The sequence below is a fragment of the Equus caballus genome, chromosome 11 (assembly GCF_041296265.1).
Source record: "Equus caballus isolate H_3958 breed thoroughbred chromosome 11, TB-T2T, whole genome shotgun sequence".
Taxonomy (NCBI): domain Eukaryota; kingdom Metazoa; phylum Chordata; class Mammalia; order Perissodactyla; family Equidae; genus Equus; species Equus caballus.
This window is the reverse complement of record NC_091694.1, coordinates 17,988,839-18,015,735: the sequence shown is the minus strand read 5'-3', so window position 1 is coordinate 18,015,735 and position 26,897 is coordinate 17,988,839. Positions and strand designations below refer to the sequence as shown.

Here is a 26,897-nt window from a genome sequence, read left to right as displayed (position 1 = left end):
TTACTGAGCAAAAGTTGTAAAACAAATAGAAATAAGCCAAAAATGTATTATACTCCATAAAGATAAATGCTGTTAATATTCTGCAGATTTATTTCTGTACTTTTAATTTATTTTACTTAAAAAACTCTCCACATCTTATATTCTCTTGAACACTGTTATTTGAAAACAATTTAAAATTATTTTCGTTTCTAATTACAAAATACATGATCATTAGAGAAAATTTGGAAAAATACCAAAAAACGTAAAGAAATCAGTCACCCAAAATTCAACTATCTAGAAACAACTAATATTATTAACTCGATGCTATCTAAATAGCTTGTATCCTCTTGTTCAGTCCAGATATTATCTTAAATGCTTTCCCATGCCTATAAATACAACTATACACTACGGTTTTTAATGGCTCCATAATACCTCGTGTGACTGATTTCACAGTTTAACTCCCCTACTGCACATCAATTCCTTACTTTCAAATATTCACGAATGTCTAAGTTTTTAGTATTATATATGTTGTTGCAACGAACATTTTTATACTCAAATCCTTGACAATATATATGATTACCTCCTGAAGGCAAATTGTTAGGTTAAAAGGTATGTTGAGTATTTTAAGGCCCTTGAAATAAGCTGTCAAATACTTTTCCAGAAAGGTTTTATACTTTATTTCTCACCACAGTATATGACAGTGCATATCTTGATATATCTTCACAATGAATATTAGAAAAATTTAAAAAATAATTTCCAACTTGATAGATGAACAATGGTATTTTTAAATTATTTTTAAAAGGTATTTGTCTAATTACTGAAGAGACTGGCATTTTTTTAAATCATATTTTTTACCATTGGTAATTTTTCTTTTATTAATTGTTCATATCCTCTGCACATTTTTCTGCTAGGATTTAAGAAATTTTCTTATGGATTTATAAAATAATTACTTATATATTAAGGGTATTATTAAATTTGTTTTAAATATTTTATCCCAGTTTGCTATTTATCTTTTATTTATGGTAGATTTTTGATAAATGGAAGGATTTTTAAAATGTGTTTTTACCATTTAAATAGCCAACATTATCAATTTTTATTTTTATGATGTTTTCCACTACTTTTACCCTTAAAACCCTCCCCCATTACAGACACTGATGGTCACCTATATTTTCTTCTCTTTTAAATTTTTACTTTACATGTAATTGTTTAATCTATCTGGAGTTTATTTTTACAAGTAAAGTAAGAATCCAAGTAATTTTCCTTCAAATAGTTAACTAACTGACCCAATCCAGTTGACTAAATTATCCTTTCTTCATTGATTGAGATGGCACTTTTTTCAGGCTTTATATTTTTATGTATGCTAGATTATTACCAGTTTTGACTGGAATTAGATTAAATCTCTGAATTAGTTTAGGAAGTATTAATATCTTTATAACATCTTCAGTTCTTAAGAATATGTCTCTCCAATGAGTCAAGTCCTTTATGTCTCCCAATAAAGTTTTGTAGTTTCTGTCATATAAATTTCTTCATAAAGATTCTTAACTATTTATGTTTTTTGTTTGCAACTGTGAATGGAATTTTTCCATTATATTTCAGAAACAATATGTATGAAGAAACTGTATTAATTTTTGTATATTTATTTCATATCTGGCTACTTTACTCTCTTATTTATAACATCTAAGATTTTTTAGTTGATTCTTTTGAATTTTCTAGGTTCACAATCATATCGTCTACAAATAGAACTTTGTGTCCTCCTTACTAACAGGTGTACTTGTTTTTGTGTGTGAGAATTTCTTCCTGAACAAAGACATACAGAAGGAGAGAGACAGGGCCTAACAGATAAGAATTTAGAAGCATGGAGGGTCACCTGAACAAAAGGCTCAGAGGCAATCAGGGTCCTATAATAGGGATAATAAACAGAACTTACAGTACTATCACAACAGGGAATAAAATCCAGAAGCAGGCCTTTCTATTGAAACAGAGAAGATCACCAAAGGATTTGCAAAAGGAGAATGCTCTTTATGTAAGACGATTTTAATCCTGACTTTAGGATGAACAAGGAGAAGTATGGAGTTGGAAGGTAAGTGAGAAATAATGGTACATAAATGAGGTAAACAGAATCTGTAAGAGAGTTTTTACATACTGCGTAAAACTACGTAGAGGGTGACCAACTATGATCCCATTCATACGACTTTCTCAAAAAGACAAAATCATAGGGATGGAAAACAGGTAAGTAGTTACCAGGAATTATTAGCAAAGGAGAATGACCATAAAGGGACAACATGGGGGAATTTTGGGGGGTGAGGTAAACGTTCTGTATCTAGATTTTGGTGGTGGTTACATGAATCTATACATGTGTTAAAATTCATAAAATTGTACACCAAAAAGTCAGTTTTACTTCTTAATAAGTAAAAAAACAGACAAAATATCTTATAATACTTACACTCTATCATGCATATTTGGATTATTGTTCATTCTTTAATGCAATTCTATGCAAGATGATAGTCATGTGTTCATCAAAGTTTCTAAAATTTAGGGGTTTTTTTTTATGAACATTACATACAAATTGTTCTCCTTCTACAAATGTTTTAAAATCTAAATTCAAATCTGAAAAAAATTAACAATTTCTCAATATCATATTTATTGAACAGATGTCTGATCTGTTCAATAATCAGCTTGCTGCTTAAAAAAAATTCAACACCAAAAACTATTCATCTTTCTATCTGTAGAAAAGACTGAGAATGAGGAATCAGAACTACAACCTTAGCTTTGCAAACATATCTATATAGTAGGATATTAATTCTTGCCATCTTCAGTCCAAAACAAGGACATTCCTGTTTGCAACTGAAAAACTGTGAGATTCTACATTATTTTTATTATTATTTTTTCCCTTTCATGTCAGATGGGTAATGTGCCGATGTTGTCACAATGGCTGAGGGGGGCACATCTCACACAATAGTGTGAATCCCCATCATCATGCTTACGAACTACAAAAGGATCTACGTTATTTTTAAAAGACATTTTAATTCAAGGTTGTCTACCAATACAGCATGAAACAAAAAGCTGCTATAATGTATGAATTTTGCTGTGAATGTGCCTTATGTTGCCACTGGAGTCATGACTTCCTTCTCAGTCCAACCTCAAAAATCATCTATGTGCAAGGGAAGCCAGAGACAATAAGAACACTGTGTTAGATTAAATGATCACAGGAGCAATCTGTCCTAAACATAATTCAGTACAATTCTGGCCTTTTCAGAACCTTACTAATCTCGTGACCTGTCATCAAGTCCCTTCCACCAACCTAGTCAGTACAATAACATCAATTTTTACAGGCGTCTTACTTAAATAAAGGCAAGTTCTTATAGCAATAAATTAGGAATTAGGTAAGGAGGATGTCAAGATTAATGTTCACAGATTAACATAGCTGAATCATCAATAAACCCTTTCCCAAAGAGTTTAAATTTCCACAATGCAAGCCTCTTCAGTTCACTGGCTTCTAGCTCTGCAAAGTCTTCCCCCATAGAAACAGAGCTGATGCTGTTGAGCCCCTGGCAACAGCCTTCAAAACAGCTGTTCTATATTTAACTAGTGTGACCTATATGCAAGTGTTCATCTCTGTCAGCCTGGACTGTCCAGAATCACAGAGGTGATGCTTTTCTTTATTATGCAACACATAAAACCTTCCCTGGGGTCGTTAGCTGAATATATCAAGCCACTTCTGGATGTAAGGATTGAGAAAGGTGTAACTGCAAAGACTGGCTATGATTAATATCTACCTAGAAAGTCTCTGACAACTCAGTTTTATCATTAATAGTGTCATATTTAAACTGTTTGCAAGTTTAAAGACAGCACCAAAGACATCTTTGCAGCCATGTGGAAACTATCACAACAGATTTTATAAAATGCTTCTTTATAGGGCATTGTAGCTCACCTGCACCTAGAGTTTAATCCTCAGTATACCATTAGGGTCCATTAGACACAACTTCACTTTTTATGTTTCTCTGTTGAGCACTTTTAACTGTTTATAAAGATAGATATCTCAAGAGTTTTTTCTTTCTTAGAAGTCTTCCACAGAACAAAAAGGAAAATATATTTTAAAAAATAGAATAAAACTCATTCTAACTTGCAATTACCATATGGGTCCACTGGATCTTTTTTATAGATCTAAGATCTATATGCTATTTCAATATTCTAGAAATTACGTCATCATTACTCATCAATTATTCCCAACAATGCTAAGATTAAAATAATAAGAAAATGCAAGAATGATGAAATTGCTTAGAAGAATGATGCAATAGTGAAATAAATATCACTATGACATCATCCTTCAGTTTTCTTATTGTGTTGCCCAAAGTTCTGTCTCACCTTTCAAGAAGGTATAAAAGAAGTCTGGAGACACCATCTACTTTTGCCTGATTCGAGCTTTAATTGAACACAATTGACAAGTCAGATTTTTTAATTTCCTGGCCATAATGGCAAAGAAAACAAAATTGACAGAGGAAGATATTTCACAATTATTAGATGAATCCAAAGTTAAATGCAAAGCATGAGATAGCAGCACTTGAGACTAATGAAGATGGTGAAATTTATCATTATAAGTAAAATCTCAGACTATGTGCCTTCAGATGATGCTATCTTACATAAATTTTCTCAAATTCAAGAATGAATGAAAAATATATTTCTAAGGACAAAAAGAAAATAGAGCATTTTTATACAATTACTTATTCAACAAAAAGTCTTCACTGTACAATACTTTGTGACAAGAAACTAGGCCATCTCATTTTTCTAAAAGGACACACGACAGTATTCTTTCATGTTTTTATTTCACTTGTGCATCAAAATTTCCTTGATATAGTTTCTAAGTTAGACAGGTGCTGAAGGCTGGTATCAAAGAGATGACCAGAAGAAACAGATGATAAAGACATTAAAAAATTTGATTGACTATTCTAAAAGGTGTATATAAATCTAAAAATAAAAAAATGTTTTGCAATTATGGAGCTTTTTGTGACCATCCTCTCTTCAACAAAATTATGAGCCAAGGATTTAAAAAAAATTCTTCAAGTATTGTGTCTTGACAATGCAAGCATAAGAAGAGGAACCAGGGGCCTGGCCCCATGGCCAAATGGTTGAGGGTGTGCACTCTGCTTCGGCGGCCCAGCGTTTTGCAGGTTGGGATCCTGGGCACCAGCTTAGCACCACTCATCAAGCCATGCTGAGGCGGCGTCCCACACACTATAACTAGAAGGATCTACAATTAAAATATACAACTATGTACCGGGGGACTTTGGGGGGAAGAAGAAGAAAAAGACTGGCAATAGATATTAGCTCAGGGCCAATCTTAAAAAAATTAAAAAAAAAAAAAAAAAAGAACCAGAGGCAATGATAAGCTAGAATGTATTACAGATGTATTTGAAATTTAGAATAAGTATGTTCAAGTTCATGCATGACAAGTGATGAACAGTTAGTTACATTCAGAGGTTTCTGCTAATTTTGGTTATATATATGTGTGTATATATATGTATATGTATATATGTGTGTGTGTGTGTGTCTGTTTAAAACCGGGAAAATATGAAATAAAAATTGTTTGCTATATTTAAGCTCTTATTAAATAATTGCATAGTCTTTCACTTCCTTTTATTCTTACATTCATAAATTATTTGTAAAATAACTTTAAAATAATTTTTAAAGAGAGTTCTTTCAACCCAGATAGTAAATGGTGATGACTATTTTTCTTGGTATATAGTATGTTAAAAAGATACTCGAGGCAGGAAATATTGTAGTATTAAGGATGACCTGTAAAACTGAACTGCTTCTGGGACTGTCTGAAGAGTTGAGATCGGTTATTAGACTTGCACCAATCCAACAGGAAGCATGCCTGCTAGAACCCATGTGGCTGAGATGGCCGAGACCGGAACATGAACAAGAACTTAACGGGATGCAAGGAAGCAGGGGAGAAAACTACCTTGTGTAAAACTGAACCAATTAAGCACCCAAGAGCAGACTTGAAGCATTAAAAGGGTTGTTATAATGGCAATGTTTAAAATTTATTTTTACCGTCAACAAAACTATGAAAAAGTAGGAAATGACAGGGTAAATTAGATTTAGTTAAGCTTACTAGATTAATATATATATTTGATGTTATTATGTTTCTGAGTGTTACTCATATTGATCCATGTAAATCTGTTGTTCATTTTAATGTTTGTAAGATATACCATTTCCTACTGAGGAAGAATCAAGATGTTTCTACTTTTTCCCCATTACAAATAGTGCAGCAATGAACATCCTGGTACACGTCATTTTATGCACAAGTGCAAGAGTATTTCTCCAGGGTTGCTGTCTTGAAGTAGAACTCATAGGTCACGGGGTTTGGGCATCTTCATTTTTGTAAGATGATGTCAAATTAATCCATAAGATATCACCCACTTGGTATATTCTTCTAATTTATACATGCTATGATTAGTAATGTACATGAGGCCCTGTTTCTCCACAACTTTTACTGTTACTAGTCTTTGTAAATTTTACCAGGTTGTTTATAAAACAATGTCTCCTATCATGCATTTTCCTGAGCATCTTTTCATTTGCTTATCTTCAGTTGGAGTCTTCCTCTGAAAACTGCCTGTTCACATCCTTTGTCAGCTTTTTTTTAAATTGTGTTTGTGTTTTTCTTACTTATTACAGAGAATTTACTATAGAAGATGCCAATTCTTTGTGGATTATATGCTTTGCAAATATCTTCTCTAGTTTAAGAGATTTGTATTTAGTGTAATTTGTAAGACAGAATTTTCTTTATATTAATGTAGCCAAATTAATATTTTTATCTTTTACGGATTTGATTTCTATATCTTAATAAAGAAATTCTTCCCTAGAGTCAATTCTTAAAAGATTTTTGTTTACTTTTCTTCTAAAAATGTTTTCTCTTGTAAGTTTTAGTTTTGTTTTTTGCAAATCCACTTTGCAATTCTGTATGATATGAGATAGGGACTGCATTTTATCTTTTTCCAAACAGAGGGCCAAAGATGAAATGGCTTATTCTTCCCCCTCTGATTGGCAACCTCACTTTTCATATAGCAAGCTCTTTCTGTGCTCTATTCTGTTTCCTTGGTCTGTTTTTGTGAGTATATATTATTGTTCTCATTTACGACAGCTTTCCAGTAAGTCTCGATATCTGATAAAATAAGTCTTCATTATTCTTCAGAATTTTCATGGCTCTTCAAGAATCAAAAAAAAAATTAGAATCAAGCTGTCAAATTTCAAAAAAAAACGCTGTTAGACTTGATTGGAAAAGCACTGAATTTACAGATTAATATCAGCAGGAACTGTCATTTTTATGATATTGTGAGTATTCCCACACATGAACATGTTCTATCTTACCGTTTATTAGCTCTTGAAAAATATTTTCAAAAATGTTTATAATTTTCTCCTTTAATTTTCCTATTCAATTTAATCCTAGGTACTTATCATTCTGACTGCTGTAAGCGAATTTTTTTTTAAGTTACATTTTCAGTATCTTCACATTTTCTTTGAGTCTTATGATTCCTTTCTCGCCTTTTAAAGTATTTGAGTTTTCTTTATTCCTTCCCCAGTTCCTCCTCATGCTTTCGGAAAGCTTGAGAGTTATACACAATTTTCACATACACATTTGACAAAGTTTTATGTTAATTAACATTACCATCTTCTTTCCAAATAACACAAGGATCTCACATGGATTTAATCCACTTCCCATATGTTTTGTTCCATATTTTAGTTCTATCCTTAAAAAAAACCCATATTTATCATTATCCTTGTTGTTTTATACAGTGAATGCTTATTAAATTTACCTTTGTTAAACTTTGGGAAGTATGGCACACATAGAGGGAGAGTTCACAAAATGTGAATGCATGCCTCAATGAATTGACTTGAAATTAACATTCACATAACCATAATGAGAAACAGAACAGTGTCAGCTTCCTGGGAACGCCTCCTCACCCTTCCCCAACACCCCTCCCCAACCATTCCCCATGGGCAACCACAGTCTGATTTTTACAGTAATTCTCACTTTCTTTTATAGCTTACCAACTAAGTATGCATCATTAAACACTATACTTTAGTTGAACTTTATAGAAATGGAATCATACAGTATGTATTCCTTCTTGTCTGGTTTCTTTTCCTCAGTATTTAGCTGTGAGATTCACAACTGTGTATAACCATAGTCTGTTTATTTTTATTACTGTGTAGAACTCCACTGTATATTTATATGACAATTTATCCATTTACTGGATATAAAATTCTAAGTTGACACTTATTCTCTTTAAGCTCCTAAAAAATGGCATGCAACTGATTTCTGGTTTCCTTCATTCCTGTTGAGAAGACAGTTGCCAGCTAATTGTTACTTATTTTAAAGTAATCTTTCTTTTTTCTCTAGCTGCTTTTAAGATTTTTCTCTTTGTTTTCGGTTTTCAGCAGTTTAACAATGATATCTGTAGGTGTAGACTTCTTTGCTATTTCTCTTGCTTAAGGTTCACTGTACTTCTGGAATCTAGGAATTGCTGTTCTTCATCAGTTTTAGAAAGAAAGTTCTAAACTCTTTTCTCTTCAAATATTGCTTTTGCCTCATCTTCTTTCTCCTGACTTTCTGGAACTTTAAATATATACACTAGACCTTCTCAAAGTATTTTTCCTCTCTCTTCATTCCTTTCATCCTTTGTTTCTGGTTATCTTCACCTAACATCTTCAGTTCACTAATTCTCTCTGTGGATGTGTCTAATCTGCTGCTTAAATCCATGCACTTGAGTTAATTTCAGTTACTGAATTTCTCATTTCTGGAATTTCCACTTGATATTTTTTTAACAGTTTCTGGTGCTCTGACAAAATTCTCAATCTTGTCTCAATTTTATCTCCTTGAACATGTAGGGGATTGGAAGTGGCCACCCCAAGATATGTCTCTTTGGCATGATGATTATTTCGGGCTGGTTACTTTTAAAAACTGCAGACATGAAAGAGACTCTGACAAGTAGAAGTTACCCTTTGTAAGAGATATTTATATTTCTAAGGGAAATCTCCATCTGTAAAGGTGTCTCCTTCTTTGTACCAGGAAGAAGGGGGGATAACCTTATCTCTAAATACTCTTATCAATGCTGAAGGCAAGGACTTAAATCTGCATAATAACCTTACTCTTGCTTCCTGTACTTTTCTGGTAATCTCCCATAACTGACTCCCCCCAACCTTAACATCCTCCTTTGCAGCTGAAGATGGTATTTAAGAGGAGAACCTCCACCATTTTGGTGAGTTGCTCAGTATTCCTGAGTCTCTCCCATGTATACATATTATAAAGCTTTGTTTAATTTTCTCCTGTTATTCCATCTCATGTGAATTTAATTTGTAGCCCAGCCAGAAGGAACTCAAGTGGGTACAGGAAATGTCTTCCTCCCTTACAAACATGATAAGCACAGTTATTTTAAAAGTCTGTATCTGAGAATTCCAATATCTGAAGGCCCAATTTCTATTATCTTTTGTTTCTCTTTGTTTATGTTGTTTATGTCTTTGTGCATCTGATTGCTTTTGTTTATAAATAAGACACTACATTTGCAAACTACAGGAATAATCTGTGGCCCTGCATAGTATTACCTTTCTCCAGGAGGGATCTACAATTCTGCCAGATGTCTGTGGGCACCAATCTAATTTTAGAGAATGATATGACTCAAAGCCGACCTGCAGCCTCTGGAAGAGCATGTCTAGTTTAGTTAACCCTTGCTCCTATGGTGCAGCCCTTCAGGGTCTCAACTCAAAATGAGGCATGTTCATCAGGTATCTCTTCTCTGTGGGCCATGGGCTCTAATCTCTGTCCCGCTTAGGCCCACTAGCCTGTCAAAACGGCTGCATAGCTGTTTAGCAGCTCCCTCCAGAAAAGCCTAATATCTCCAGAGGAACACTGACCCCATACACTAGGACCTTTTTTTCTGGGACCCCGTTCTCCTCCTAGATCTTGTAAGCTCTTTGAAGCCTTCAAGCAAAAAATTTTAAAATACTTTGTTGAGCTTTTCTGATAGTCTTCAGTGGCAGGCACGATTCAATTTACCCCATCTGCTACTACCAGAAGTAGAAGTCCCAGATTTTACCTTTGGTTTCAACAGTTCCATTGCTCATCATTGTTTCTTGCATCCACTGTTTCCTTCTGGGTTCAATTTCCTTCAGTCTCAAGTACATCCTGCATCACAATCTTCTAGCAAACACCTGTGACTAGTTAATTCTACTAGCCTCTGCCTGAAGAGATGTCTTTATTTCACTCTTATTCCTGAATGAGAATTGAGCTGGGTATAAAACTTTAAGTTGACAGCTATTTTCACTTAGCCCTGTGGAGATATTACTCTACTATTTTCTATTATCTCTTGCTCTTGTTGAAAAGTTTGCTGTCAATGTAACAGCATCTCTTTGTTTGTCATCATCACTTCTTTTTTGCTGATATTAAGATGTTTCTCTTTTTTCTTTGGCATTCTCCAGTTTCACTACAAAGGGTCCAGATATAAATTAATTTTTACTTATCCTATTTGGGCTCATAGTGACCTGAATCTGAGTATTTATGTTTTTTATCAGTTCTAGAAAATTCTCAGCCATTCTTTCTTTGAATATTGCCTCTATACTATTCTTTCTATTTGGACTTCCCATTTTAACTCTGTTATCTCAACTTCTCTTGCATATTTTCCATCTCTTTATCTCTCTGTGCTAAATTCTGAATGATTTCTAATCTGTTGTTTTGTTTATAATTTGTTTATCATTTCTCTCTTCGGCTGAAACTGATTAGCTTATTTAAAGTTTAACCTAGTTGCTGACCTTTAAGTTTTGAGGTCTACATTTTCCATTTCTTGAAGTTATTTTAGCTTTCCCTCTGAGAATCTCTTGGGGCCAGGACTATTGTAGTATCCCTTGGGGTTTCCTTATATCTGACAACCTGATGGTATCATTAGCCCAGGATTAATTTTTAAATTAATTTCTCAGCTTCAGAGCCCCACACCACATAGGTGGGTGTGTGTGTGTATAATTTTTTTTTCCACATCCTAAATAGCATGAGTCAAGGATCCAGGGTTTAGAATTCCCATGGGAGATGCCCCAGCTTCTACTCCAGAACCCAGGCAGATAGTTAAATGTTTTCGTTATTTCTCTGTGTTGGTAGGCAGATATTTTCCAGTCTACTCTTTTCATTTAGGACACAATCCCTTTGAAGGTTCCAGTTCCTAGTCTATACGTTAAATGGGTTCAAGAGATCACTTTCTACCCCCTAGTGGATGCTAAAACCTAAACTCATATATTACCAAAACCAAAAGCTGTAGCTCAGATCTTTACCACTGTAATTTCCAGTTTCCTTTTCACTTCTGGAGATTTCCTTTTCTTTCCTGAGAGCTCAATTATGCATTTACAATGATTTTAGTTATATTTTACCCAGCATTTGAAAGTGTAGCAGAAGAAAGGTTTTTAGGTTACCTAGTCTACTGTATTGCCAGAACCAGGAATCCTATGGCATTGTTTTTAAACTTTGTGTCAATGAAATAAATGTTAATATTAGTTAAGGTTCTCCAGGGAAACAGAGCCAATAAGATGGAGATATATATATACATATATATAGCTCTAGATGGATAAAACCAATTGGTCACCTAAAAATGGATATCTAGACATACAGCTACATAGATCTATCTAACTATATATAGAGATTGATTGATTGATTGATTATAAGGAACTGGCTAACACAATCATGGGGCTGACAAGTCCCAAGGTCTGCAGTCAGCAAGCTGGAGACCCAGGAGAGCCAATGGTGTAGTTCCAGTCCAAAAACCTGTAAGCTCAAGATCCAGGCAGAACTAATGTTTCAGTTTGAGTCTGAAGGCAGGAAAAAACTGAGATCTCAGCTCAAGACAGTCAGACAGGAAAAAAATTCCCTCTTACTCAAGGAAGGGTCAGCCTTTTTGTTCTTTTCAGGCCTTCAACTGATTGGCTGGGGCCCACCCACATTAGGGAGAGCAATCTGCTTTACTCAGTCTACTGCTTCAGATAGTAATCTCATCCAGAAACACTCTCATAAACGTACCCAGAATAATGTTTGACCAAATGTCTGGGCATCCCATGTTCCAGTCAAATTGACACACAAAATTAAGCATCACAATTAGTAAACTCTGATTTGATTTTTAATTTAATTTTTTTCTAAGACCCAAATTAAGCTTTTCTTTGAGACCTAACAACTCATACCTGTCATTCTGCAAGTGAGCTGACTTGGTGGTAAGTAAGCTAGCTTTCTACACATGGACCTTGCGTATACATAATTCTACAAGTCCCTTTATGGATTTAATTTCCCCCTTTTCCAAAGGATAAATGAGTTCAAGTCTCTGGAAGTAATGTGAAATAAAAGCGTCACTTCAAAACATATTCACGATCTGTTTTTGCAAAATCTTTAGCTTATACAATCATCCCTCTTTGTATTGTGAACATGTGGATAATGACATCTGCTCACATCATGTAAATCCCCCATAATCCCTGATTCAGTGATATACATAAACTAGGTACTAAATAAATTTTACCTGCAAGTTTTTCAAAATATAGATCACAGTAACAAGTTTTCCACCACAACTCTGGATTTCCTTCCCCATATAAGTGACAAACTTTTACTAAATTATGTTTATATTAACATTACCCTCCTTTGCTCCTCTTCAGCATCAGCAAAGAGTTTACGAATGTTAGCCTCTGATTCTCCCACATATTTGTTAAGGATTTCTGGCCCATTGACCACTTTGGGCTCTCTTGCATTCAACATCTTGCCAATCTGTCGAGCCAACAGAGTCTTACCACAACCTGGGGGCCCATATAACAGGATGCCTTTAACATGTTTGCAACCTAAAAAGGAAAAGAAAACAGTCTTACACCAACTAACTAAAATCCAAGTATGACATCTAAAGGAAAGTTTTCTTTCTTCTTCATATTCACTTCAGGAAAAACACAATCATGCCATTAACACATATTAATATCCAGGTGCCATGAATAGAACAAGAATGAACAACAGAAGCTCTTTTTAAAATAGAAAATCCAGAAAAAATTCCTACACCAGTACTAATATTTGAGGGGGAAAAGCTGCCAACTAAAGGTCTTTGGAAAAGTATATTTAAACTATCATTTAGAACAAATACTTTTAACTTTGAAAATGTCTCTTTGACCTAAATACCTAATCAGGAACTACTACTTATTTTTCATTATCCTTTGCTTTAAGGTCAGAGAAAAAAAGAGATCTGTCTTTAGGCAAATTTAATCCAACACAAACCTGTTATGATACGGCAGGCTACGGAAACTATATCTTAGTCATAGAAATTACAGGTCTACCTGTCAATACAAGCATTTGAAGAAAGGGCAGACACGTCTGAGATAGATGAGTATAGAACAATCCACAGGATACAGATGGATGTTACAGACTTTGTGGATGAAGCTGAATGTCTTATTTCATGTGACTAATGCCAAGCGAGGCACATGCTTTCTTCAGAGCCACCCAGATGAAGATGAGGTTTTGAAAGAATAGCATTCAATTCTTTTCTAGGCAAGCATTGCTAAATGCCTTAAAGGTATCATTAACAACAGCGAAACAGCAGGACTGATGACTTAGACTCCTCAGGATTTCTTTAGCCAACTCCACACAAGCATTTACTTCATTTCTTAAGATTAAGATAGCCTGTGGTTTCTGTTTACTCACTCTGGGAATTCTCACGTTTCTAGCAGTTTCACACTTAAGATGCATGACTCTTTTATGAGTTTTTTCTTTAAACTACACCAAAAAAGCACTCTGTGAAATAATGAATTATTAGATTTCAGTGTTACACTTGAAATTACAGGTGAAAAGAAAATTTCTGGAAATGGAATATAAATAGTGTGTTTTTTATGGAAAATAGTTTGTCCTCATTTGGAATGAAAGCCTTAAAAATTATATCTTTTAAGAAAAAATTATGACAATACATTTAATAACTCATGTGAAAGAAATCCCAAGATACAACTAACTTTAACAGAAATTTTAGATTCTGAAGAGGAAGAACCTTTGAGTTGCCAGTAAGATCACTGCTTCTATCTTGATGTCAAGAAGACTCTCTTTCAAATCCTTAAAAGTAATGAGATCCGTGCCTATGGTTAGGCTTGTAGAGACAAGGGGAACTAAGTGTAAACCCTTGACAGCTTAGAGTCTTAACCCTTCTCATCAGAGTAAATTCCTGTCCTAAGAACGGTAGCCCAGTAAAATGTCCTGCCCTTAACCCACTCTTGGAGCATGAGTGAGTGGTAGGGAGATAAGGGGATAAGCTTTGAGCTTCTCCAAGAGGACAATACCATCAAGCACAGCCAGCGTCCAAGCCCTGGGACACATCTGACAAGGACTTTGGAAACTGGCTCCTAATCTTCCCTTCCAAGTCAATAGCTATCAGGATTTGAAATTACTCATATGCACCATAGCAGAGGCAGATGGCAGTGGTAGTGGTGGTGGTGAAACAAGCACAAGGACGGGGAGATAGAAAGGAGAAAATGAAGACTCGCTGCGCACCTACAAAGTACCGGCCTTATCCTCTTCTCCAGTTTCTTAACTTTCTCCAAGTTTAACAACTTCCTCCTATTTGTACTTCTTTCCATTTAAGCCATACTTTCTTTCAAGGACTCTCAACTCGTTGGCCATTTTTTTTTTTTGAGGAAGATCAGACCTGAGCTAACATCTGCTGCCAATCCTCCTCTTTTTGCTGAGGAAGACTGGCCCTGAGCTAACATCCCTGCCCATCTTCCTCTACTTTATATGTGGGACGCCTACCACAGCATGCCTTGCCAAGCGGTGCCACATCTGCACCTGGGATCTGAACCAGCAAACCCCGGGTTGCTAAAGCGGAACGTGCGCACTTAACCGCTGCACCACTGGGCTGGCCCCATCCTTGGCCTTCTTGTACTTCTCTTATACCAATCCCACGAGGCCTGAACACAATACGGCTTTCCTGCACCTATACACTGGCCACAGAGCACGGCCAGAGAAAATGCCGTCACTGTGCCGACCGGTATCTTCAGTTTCATGCTGACCAATTCCAGTGCTACTCTCACTGCTTTCTCAATACTGCATGCCACCCTTTACTTGTTTTTGTTAGTTCCTCTCCCATTCTCCTTAGCAATTATCCAGATCTTCACCTTCTCTTCTCAAGCGCTACCCCATGCCATTCATTCTTAGAGACGATCTAGATTCCTACTTCGCATATTTAAAAACAAAGACTATCAGGTATGACCTCCCTTTAGCTCCCTGCTCCTCTATCTACAAATTTATCTGCAGATACATTCACTCTCAACTTCAGCACTAGTTCTCAAAGGAGGAGTTTCCTTCCTCTTCTCCAAGGTTTAAACTGCAATTACGTGTTTGTATACTTCCTTCTCTACTAGACTGGGAACCACTCAAGGGGAGGCGCCACATGTATCATCAATCCTGAATCACAAACACCCAGCATAATGCCTAGCACATAATATGCACTCAATAAATGGGTGAATAAGTAAATTGTTGATTCTTTTCCTACAAAACCCAAAGAAAATGAGGGAGAGAAGACTGTCTAAAAAAATTACTTAAAGCTCTTAATTTATTGAACACTGTTTCCTTTCATAGCTGAACTAATTTAAATACCCTAAAAACACACTTACAATGACTAGGACTTCACAAATTTAACAAACTGGTGATATATAAATGCTAGATATAGAAATGATATATAAATACACGATATATAAAGATTAGAACCTTAACTCTGTAACTCTGTTTTTGTATGTGGAAAATGCTCAATTTAATGTGTTTTGAATAAATTGACTCAGATCTTCTAAAATAAATAATTCACAAAATATTACCATGAAGTTTGAAAGAAAGAGATAAATACATATCCATGGCACTTGTTACATATAATACAGATCTCTGAAATGACAGATCTATTCAATATACATCAACGGGAACGTCACAGAAGCTCTAGTTTGCATTAGAACTATAATTCTTTTAGGATCGCAAGAAAACACATCAAAAATATACACTGACATGTCAAGATTTTCAAAATCCACTTCCACAAAGGAAGTAGTTACTTGAATAAGCTGTGGAAACGGGACTTTGTTATTACTATTATAGCCTATTCTGACTTATTAAATAAGCATTGGTCTCTAATTTTAAATGACTCATAAAAACTCTTCATAAGTAATTCCATTCAACAAAAGTGTACTAAGCTCCTGTTTGGACTAGGCACGAAATAGGTGTTAGGGATACAAACATGAAAAAGGCAGTCCCTACCTGCAGGGCATTTCTGGTTTAGTAGAAAAGACAGAAACAAAAATAGGTTATCTACAATATATTATGACATTATCAGAGAGATGTGTGAAATGTTTTTGGAACCTAGCCAAGAGAGACTGCTTCTGTCAGGTTGATGGCAGCACATGAGGGATGGACACAGGGGAAGAGGTAACATTCAGTCTTGGCCTTGAAGGACAGGAGGCTCCTGGCTGGGCAAGGGAGAGGAAACGGCACCTAAAGAGACAGACTAGCATGATCAAAGGCACAGAGGTATGGATGTAGAAGCTGTCCTCTCAAAACAGCCAGTAGCAACCTGTTGTGGCTGGAGCCTTGGAGGAAAGGAAAGGGGAGTGCCTGGAGATGAGGCTGACAGATTCTCAACTATGGAAGGCCTTCACACCACACCCAGGAGTTTTTCATTTGTTTCATAAAACCCCTGAGGTTTTTAATGAGGGAAGGTGCACAATAAGATTTGTGTTTAAAAACTAACTCTGGGGGTAGAGTGGAGGAAGGACTAGAAAACAAAGAGGCAGAGGGTGGTAGTCTAGTTGGAGGAATGTTCTCAATCTTTTTCTGGGGACACTGCCTCACTGGCTGGCTCTGCAATTGACCAATTAAGCTTTCATATCACTCCAAGTCCTTTGGAAGCGGAGGTTCAGAGGCCTCACGAGGACACTTCCCTACTGGTGCCCCTGCTGATGCCCCAGCTTTCTCCTGAGCTTCTCCAGGACATTAAAGCACGACTCTGATGTTAGGGAATCTCTGATCTCTGGCGGCTGGACTGTCTGACTGCTGAACTGCATTGATTGCTGTTACTTTTTTTTCCTCTATGTCTTACATGCCCCCTCAGTACTCAGAGATCAGTGCCCTGGGTTAGGGAACTAAATAGCAAGGGAAGGCATGGAAAAAGGAGAAATCAGTGAAACTGACTCGTGTAAATTGTCATATTCTCTCATTCTCTCTCTCTCTTTCCCATGGAATAGTCAGTCAAATGTGCCTCCCCAGAACAATGCACATGTACCAAAAATCTGCATGTAATTTTGAGGGAATTCTTAGATCTTCTGAGGTCCATTCATGGAATCCAAAATTAAAAACTACTGAAATAATCCAGACAAGAGACTAGGAATCGAAAGAGGTAATAGGTGTAGGAAATAGTAGTAAGAAAAGAAAGGAAGATGTGGGAGAGATTCATGAGAGCTTAGTGACCAAACGAAAATAAGAGAAGGAGAAGAGTCAAGGATGACCTTAAGCTATCCAGCCTGGGCACACAGGTAAAATGATGACAACCTCAGAAGGTAACCAAGAAGATGGCAAGAGGAGAGCAGAGGAAATCATAACTTTGGTTTTAGCCCCAAGGCATTCAAGATTCCAGCAGTAATGTCCATTAAAAAAACAGGCTGAAAGCTCAGAAAAGCTATCAGGACAACTGGTTCAATATTTTTGAATGCCTGCTTTGGGCACAAGAAAAGCCACAAAAAGTTTTAAGCAGAAGAATGTGACAACAGGGACCCATGCTGCACAGAGAGAGGATGAGGCCTGGAAAGAGAACACTAGATTTAAAAATCAGGAAGTTCATGCTGATCTGGGTCACAGGGTCTCAGATTGGGTCAGACCAATTGGGGTTAGGGTATGAGAAAGCAGTTAAGCAGTATAAGCAGAGACAGACAAAGATCATACTTTCAGGAAGTCTGGCAACATAGAGGAGGGATGTAGGGAGGCAGAGTGGAAGGACACCTCTTTCTGAGACTAGTTAAGTAAAGAGGAGAGGAAGTAAGCTGAGGTTATGCCTGTGTTCTGTTTACTATGTAAAGTAGGGGCTTAGGTCATCTACAAAATGAGGGATGAGGAGGTGATATTGCAAAACATGGTGAAGGTTAGGAAAGAATGTGGGGAAGTGGAAAAATGTGTGGGGAAATGTGCCTGAGCAGGCAGATACCATTAGGTAAGTGAACTTGGCATACGAAATTTAGGTCACTGAGGAACTCTCCTCTCTGTTGGAATTACATAAGCAACTTACGGTGGTAGGTAAGATGTGGATTCTTACTTAATTCTATAAATACAAATTCATCAAAGCTGGCATAAGAATCTTGACTTCTTTGGTTTTAACCGTCTCTTTTTTTCAAAACTGAATCTATTTTTTTTGCTGAAGAAGATTGGTCCTGAGCTAACATCTGTGCCAACCTTCCTCTTTCTTTTTTTTTGGCTTGAGGAAGGTTAGCCCTGAGCTAACATCTGTGCCATTCTTCCTCTATTTTGTATGTGGGTCACCACCACAGCATGGCTGACAAGTGGTATATGTTGGTGCCTGGGATATGATCTTGTGAACCCACCAAAGTGGAGTGCATGGAACTTTAACCACTAGGCTACAAGGCTGGCCCCCCGAAACTGAATATTAAAGTTTAGCAACATGAGATAAACAACAGCATTAAGTTAATTTAATTTGAAATCAACATATTTATGGCTCAATTCTATTATCTAATTTTCTCATCCAAAGTGTGAGGTCAAAACTATCACATGACTTGTTCTCAACATTTTCCCTCCATTCTCCATAAAGTTTGAGGCTATAATCTTCATTTCTAAATCATCTGCATACTTTTTCCTTCTTCTATAACTTAGATAAGTAAGAACTACTGTGGGCTAATAGTATAATCAAACATAGTTCCAAAAGCATTTCTTCTTTAATTTCCTGCGTTCAATTACTTAACTGCTTGTTTTATTAGGTGCTCCTGTTAATCATCTTCTTAAAAACATCTAATTTTATTTGAATGAGGCACAAACATATCAACAACTCTTGGTTATAGTAACATAAAGGAAGGTGGTAGTGAAAAGCATAATCCAAAATGACCAAAAACAGATTTATATATATGGTTTTGGAATTTAAGTTGCTAATTATATTTGAATATAGGAGTAAATGAAGTTCCAGGATATCATATTATTTCACCTATTAAACAAATGCTACATTTGGTAGTAGGAAGATGAGGAAGTTCTCTTCTGATTGGTTCCATTTTCTTAGTGAAATAAAGATTCCAAGTTATCAGCTGCTGGTGAGAATGGAAGAAGGGAAGAGGTGGTATTGGAGGTCTGAAGAGAATGGAGAGGAGAACTAGTCATCTCAGAGAGTAGGAGAGTAAATTGACTAGACTAGGGAACCACAGAAGGAACACCAGGAAATAATGATTCCAAGAAATACTGAAGACCCACTGGAGATTTGATTCTTAAATTTAAAGTGAGATCAAACACCACGGTTTTGTGTTTTTCTTAAGTCATATTTAACAGCCTGGGTACTGTTAGAGGAGGCAGATGGCTGAGACACATTTGGGGCTTTGACACATGTAGAAGATGAGAAGCGAGGCCATCAGGGGTGCATGCGAGGAAGATAAATGTGATAGACCATAGAATTTAAGCTCAGTAAAGAGAGAAGAGAGGACAAAAAGGCTGGGAAGTGACAGAGTAAATTAACTAGAAAGTCCCATGAGATCAAACTTGCTGGAGCTGGGGTGAGGGGAATGCTAGAAGTAAGCAAGGAACAAGCAGGAGGTGGCTAGAGAGCAGGATGCTTAAAATGGAAATCTCAGAAGTGGTGGTTGCTGGTAATGGCAAAGACTTGGGTATGAACAAAGAGTGGGTGGCTGAGATGGAATGAAGGAAAGTTCAATAGAAATGAGGCAGTCAGAGAATTGTGAAGATAGACTGTTGAACAAATCACCAACGAGGACAATAAAATCAACAATGACACATAGATAAATAAAACACACAGAGAAGATTAGTCAGGAAAAGCAAGTAAGCCAGACAGCTTCTTCATCTGTTCATTCTTCTCTAGCAGAGCTATTCTTTTCTCTCATTTTTTTTCTCCAAATGTTAGTGACAATGAGAAGTATTAATGTTTATTAATACGTCATTAAGTAATAGCTATTACTAAAGGTATGAATAATATAAAATGCCAAAGAAATAAACGTAGCAAATGACAGTGTTATTGTTTACTAAGGATTTAAGTGAATGAGACATTGGAACCCCTCTTTAAGACTATCTTCTGTAAAGAATTTAATATAACGCTTGTTTGTATCTCGTTCTAGACACCTTGTCATAAAGTATTTTTAATGATTTCCTAGAATGTGAACCACGAAGCTCCATTTTAATTATGTTTCACAACAGATATATGTCAAAAGGATGAAAGTATGATTTGTGGTCAGGTGCCAGATAGGTGAGGAGTGACTGGATAAATGCATTAGGAAATAAATCAAGTGAAAAATCTCTAGAGAACATTAAAAATCACTAAGAGCCCCACTTTTCTGACTGGTGGTTCTCAGACTTAGATATCACAAACTAGCAAAAGAACTTCTTTAAAAAAACTAGGGAGGAGTCCTGTCATTGAGTTGCTTGGTTTTATTTTGCAAGGTAAAGATTTCTTAAAAACAAATCAAACCTGACATCATCTATCACCACGATCTGATATAATAAAATATATTTTAATATCAAAAGGTAGGACGGACATAATCTCAGAATAAAGGACGGCCTTTTGTGTTAAATAAACCAAGGTCTGTGTACATTGTGTAAAATAGGGGCTCTGGAGTCAGCCTGCCTGGATTCAAATCCTGGGTCTTCTACTTGGTAGCTAGAAAAAAATAACAGCAACTAGTTCAGAAGGTTATTATAAGGATTAAATATAATGCACATAAAGCACTTTGCTTACTTCCTGGCACATAGTAAGAGCCCATAAATACTGGCTTTAATTAATATTAGCTTATTTTTTATCATCTTGCTGTAGAGGAGTGACGAAATGGAACCTGACTCCCAACTGGCATGTGAGAATTAGATCACTGTTAGTTGATCGTAAAGTTTGAAAATAAGTGACTATTTTGCTTATGAAATTTTTTCTGAGACTATTATGACCATCCGGCCCCTTAAAACTTTATCTAAAACTATTGCCACTTGAATGTTGCAAATTATAGTATCCATTTCATTGATGAACCTCAAGCTCAAATGAGCACAGCAGTAAATAAATTGGACCACAGCAAGTTCATACAGATTTTACTCTCTCTTCCAGGTGGATTACTATCAGAGTCAATCCTGCCTGCTTCTCTTATGCCTCAGGCAGAGTCAATTCATACCTATTTCTCAAGCTTTCCAAGCTCATTTAGGGTCAATATGTAGCTCATCCATGAAAACCAAGCTATCATGCTTATCACGCACACATCCAATCATCTTTTCCTGACTGTTCTATAATAAGTATGTTTGTTTTCTAAAGTTCCCCATATCTCTCCATTTGCAACCACTCTTATAGGCCCTAACTGCCAGATATTAGAAAGCTGAGATTCCCCTTTCTTACGGAGCAAACACCTTGCCCCACTGGCATTCACCTGGGATGATTTGGTTCTACAGGGAGGAACTGGGGCCATTTCTGGGCACTTCACCCAAAAGGGTATTTGCAATGCTAGGTTACCACAGCCCATCCTTTACCTCTTAGTTTGAGGTAGATTAGTATGACATGCCTTCTCACTTTAGTTTACTTCTAGCTACCACTCTCTCAGCTGAATTAGCAATTTTCCACATTATACAAAATTGGGAATACTTTTTGAGCCCCAGGTGTTGATATCCAGTGATTATAATCCCACAAATTTTGATGAGGAGAACTTTAAGAGTCTTTAAGGCATGTGCTACAAATAGCTTGAAATGATTTCTGATCTAGAAGTCTAAGTAGAATAGGACTTTATCCACCATAATAAGGCTTATCCAACTCCTCTGATGAAAACGACACATGAAAAGATTTATAAGACATCTAATATATTCATTATAATCTTTTTTCTTAAAATAGCTCATTGAAAAATACGTAGTCTTACTTCTGTAATAAAATGAATAAACCAATGTTTACTGTTTACAATCTTTCAAAACACTATCAAAAGATAAGTTTGTATTTGCTAAGCTCTTCTATTTTAAAAAAGTGTATTTTCTTTGTTTTCCTGAGATGGTATCAGGGGCAAGCTGCACTGAGGAAAAATCATCAGTCAACTTTTAGGTATCCAAAAGGGAAAAAAATTATAGCAAACACTAATTTTACACAAGAAAGAGCAGAATGATAATAAATTAGAAGTGATATCTGTCAAATTAGCATCAGGACAAGAAGCGTTTAATTCATTTTGTGGACAACATAATCTATAGAGAGAGAGAGAGGAGTGAAGTGAGTTTTGAATGATAAATGATGTTTAAAGGGAAAGCCCAAGTAGCTTCCAGTTCAAATGCAGACAGATTCGCCATGTTTGCCAAAGAGGGAGGCCATCAACAGACTAGCGGCAAGTCAGGACATATTCACAAGTCTTGCAAGCTTCTCTCTGCAGTTGTGCAAACCAGATTTGACTGCTTGTTTGTAAATACTGCATGCACTTGTAGAAAAAACAATCACAGATTATTATTATTTGATCTTTTGTTTCAAAGTTTGCATAATTCCAATTTCTCCTAGAATCATGAGTATTTTCTTAGTTCTGTTCAACTTATCATTTTAATAGTATGCTATGATTATTTACTCTCAGAAACAGTTTTGAATTTTCCAGCCATGCAATGAGGACTTTGAGCATAACTTCCATCAACTCATAATACAGGACAGGCTTTTGTTTGTTTGTTTCAAAGACTGTCAATCACCATCTAAAACAGGTTATCATCTGTATTTGCTTAGCTGTGCACTTATCAAATCTTTCAGAAAAGGAAATACTTAAGACTAAAAATACAACTTCTGACCCTATTTGAGCAGTCAGGTCTTTGATCATCCATTCCCTGGATATCATTTTGTCTAGCAGAGACTTGCTGTTGCCCTACCAACTTTAAAATACCAAGATCACTTTGAGTTCTGTTACTATAAAGTGAAAAAGGCCTATTCCCTGAGCAGCAAGCAGCTGTGCAAGATATCTTACCACCTGACTGGTCCACATCCAAATTAGTCAACTGAGATTTAATATAGATCTTCTTACTAGATAGCCTAGAACTAAAGATGGGGTATGTGTAGCAACTCTCCAAACTAATTTTTGCTGACACCCCCACCCTTTGACACTCCCTCCTAGGGTGTGGCCTGGTATTTCATGAATTCTTGATGACAAAGATCACGCTTCTACTACAGCAGGTCCTGCCTTGCTGCCATCTGGCAGCATGTATCCTTATAGGTTTTAGAATTTTTTCAGCTTTTCCTTTCTTCTTTTGTCCTCTGTCCCTTAGCTTTAAACTCATTTTACTCACTGCTCTATAAGGCCTCTGATTCAGACTAGCAAATATCTTGTCTTCTCTAGCAGACAACTTACTTTTTCTTTTCCTACCCCTGGAACTCATACTCACTTTAACAGTTCATGTTCCTCAGAAATCACCTCCTTAATTAATGCCACTTAACTCTGATCACATTTAACTCTGTTAATACCACCTAGCTCTGAGCACATCTTTGGGTTCTATTCTTCAATACTTACTGTAGCAGTCATCAAACTTTAATGTGTGCTAACCTCTAAAGGAGTTTGTGAAAAAGCAGATTTCCAGGCACTGCTCCTAGAAATTCGAATTCATTAAGTCTGGAGTGGAGTTCAGGAAGCTGAATATTTAACAAGCCCCTTCAAGTGATTCTAATGCAAGCCAGAGACACCTTGAGAAACATCATTCATAGTTACAACTGACACTATATTAAGTTGCCTTCTAAGAGTTCTTAGTCTTTTATTTTATTTAGTGCATATGTTCTACAGCCTCAATTAAATCGTAAGCTGATAAGGATATATTTTTTATTCTTTGACAAGTTGTAGCTGTAGAACAGCAAAGAGCTATTCTAACAAGATAAAAGGTATCAAGAATTAATGTAAGATTTCTGTACTGGAGTACAACTGGGGGAAATATGGCTTTGTGAGAGATGACTTGGGGGTTTTACTCAACAGTAAATTCAATATGAGTCAGGATAGAATGTGGATGTCAAAAACGTTAATGCAATTTCAGCCTGCATTAAAAGAAGACTGATGTTTTGAACAAAGGATGGATAGTTCTGGTCTATTTTATAACAGGGACCACACTTGCAGTACTCCACTGATTTCTGGGTTTCACAACTTAAGGCGAATATAAACAAATGTTAAAGTTCAGAGAAATGTGAATAAGATAGTAAAGGGCTAAAAATCAAGTTACAAAAGGATTGGCTGGAGGAACCAACAAGACTGGGAGATTTAGCTGAGAAAAGATAAATCTCAGGGGAGTTTATTCTGGACAGAGTAGCTTTCTTCACATACCTCAAGAGCTTTCCTAGCGAAGCTGGATTATCCTTGTTCTGTATAGTCTTGGGAGAGAACTAGAGCTTGTAGTAGAAGTTACAAGTTTATACCTCTCACCTTAACGTAAGGAAGACTCAACTTCAACCTACGTTGTTCAAAAACTGGAATGCAGCATTCGGAGAAAATCAGTTTCCTGTCACAGGAGGAATTCAAGCTTAGCCTAAGGAACTTGGCAGAAGTTATTCAGCAGAAATGGAGAGAAAAGTAAAACAAACAACAATCTGTGAACTAAATGACTTTAATGATCCCCTGCAATGCTGAGATTCCACAAGTCCTTTGATATTCCCTGACAGAACCAGGTAGTTTTGCAAAGAGAGTGAGGTTTGGAATAAACATTCCAGGATGGGAAGGAGACTGAAGAGGAGGAAGATAGTAAGCAGGCTATTGCTGTAGGTCAAGTGTAATTTACTGAAGCTGTGAAAAAGATCCAAAAACAAAGCAGAAAAAAATATTAGAAGTATTCAATAATGGGTTTGAAAAATACATGCACATAAATATAGCCAAATGATCTGTGACAAAGGAGCAAAAGCAATACAATGGAGCAAAGATAGTCTTTTCAACAAAAGGTACTGGAATAACCAGACATCCACACGCAAAAGAAGTTAATCTAGACACAGATCTTACACCCTTCACAAAAATTAGTGCAAAATGGATCACAGACCTAAATGCAAAATGCAAAACTATTAAACTCCTAGAAGATAACTAGGAAAAAATCTAGATGACCTTGGAAATGGCGACAGCTTTTTAGCTATAATACCAAAAGCATGATCCATGAAAGAAACAGTTGATAAACTGGACTTCATTAAAATTAAAAATTTCTGCTCTGTGAAAGACAATGTCAAGAGAATGAGAGGACAAGCCACAGACTGGGAGAAAACATTTGCAAAAGACACATCTGATAAAGGACTGTTATGCAAAACATACAAAGAACTCTTAAAATTCAACAATAAGAAAACAAACAACCCAATTAAAAAGGGGGCCAAAGATCTTAACAGACACTTCACCAAATAAGATATACAGATGGCAAATACATACGAAAAGATACTCTACATCATATGTCAACAGAGAAATGCAAATTAAAACAACAATGAGATAACTACTACACACCTATTAGACTGGCCAAAATCCAGACGATAACACCAAATGCTGATAAGAATATGGAGCACAGGAACTCTCATTCATTGTGGGTGGGAATGAAAAATGGTACAGACACTGCAAGACAGTTTGGCAGATTCTTTTTTTTTTAAATGATAGGACTCGTAATTTTTCTTTTTTTAAAAAGTGGCCCTCAGCTAACATCTGTTGCCAATCTTCCTCTTTTTTTTTCTTCTCCCCAAAGCCCTCCAGTACATAGTTGTATATTCTAGTTGCAGGTCTTGTAGCTCTGCTGTGTGGGACTCTGCCTCAGCATGGCTTGATGAGCAGTGCTAGGTCTGCCCCCAGGATCCGAACCGGAGAAAACTCTGGGCTGACGAAGAGGAGTGCATGAACTTAACCACTCAGCCACAGGGCCGGTCCCAGTTTGGCAGATTCTTACAAAACTAAACCTATTCTTTCCATATGATGTAGCAATCATGCTCCTTGGTATTCACCCAAAGAAAGTGAAAACTTATATCCACAGTAAAACCTGCATGTGGATGTTTATAGGAGCTTTATTAATAATTATTCATAATTGCTCAAACTTGGAAAGCAATCAATATGTCCTTCAGTAATAGATGTCCTTCAGGTGAATAGATAAATAAACTGTAGTACATCCAGACAATGGAATATTACTCAGCCAAAAAAGAAATGAGCTATCAAAGCCATGAAAAGACATGGAGGAACCTTAAATGCATATTACTAAGTGAAAGAAACCAATCTTAAAAGGCTATATACTGTATGATTCCAACTATATGACATTCTGGAAAAGGCAAAACTATGGAGACAGTAAAAAGATCAGTGGTTGCTTGGGATGGGGGGGACACAGAGGGTTTTTAGGGCAGTGAAAATACGCTGAATGACACCATAATGATGGATACATGTCACTGTACACTTGTCCAAACCCACAGAATGTACAACACCAAGAGTGAACCCTAATGTAAACTATAGACCTTGGGTGATTATGCTACATCAATGTAGGTTCATCAATTGCACCAAAGGTACCAATTTGGTAGGGGATGCTGATGATGGGGGAGGCTGTGCATGTATGGGGACATGGTTTATACGGGAAATCTCCGTACATTCCCCTCAGTTTTGCTGTGAGCCTAAAACAGCTCTGAAAACATCAAGTCAACAAAAAAGAAAGAAAAAAAGCATGCAAAACAAAGAAAAAAGGGAAGAAAACATGACTCCAAGAACCTAGACAATAAAGGTAACTAGGA

At 36.3% G+C, this 26,897-nt stretch overlaps 1 protein-coding gene and 1 non-coding gene across 2 annotated transcripts in view; both read right to left on the bottom strand.

The window, feature by feature from the left end:
* NSF (N-ethylmaleimide sensitive factor, vesicle fusing ATPase) overlaps positions 1-26,897 on the bottom strand; it is a 142,783-nt gene that overhangs the window by 57,715 nt on the left and 58,171 nt on the right. The window contains exon 9 of the mRNA XM_001917185.6: positions 12,635-12,834. Within this exon, the coding sequence (XP_001917220.2) occupies positions 12,635-12,834 (200 nt within the window). The remainder of the gene's footprint in view (positions 1-12,634; positions 12,835-26,897) is intronic.
* Positions 2,876-2,978, bottom strand: LOC111775798 (small nucleolar RNA U13). Its single transcript, XR_002811778.1, has one exon. It is a non-coding gene; the product is annotated as a small nucleolar RNA U13 (small nucleolar RNA).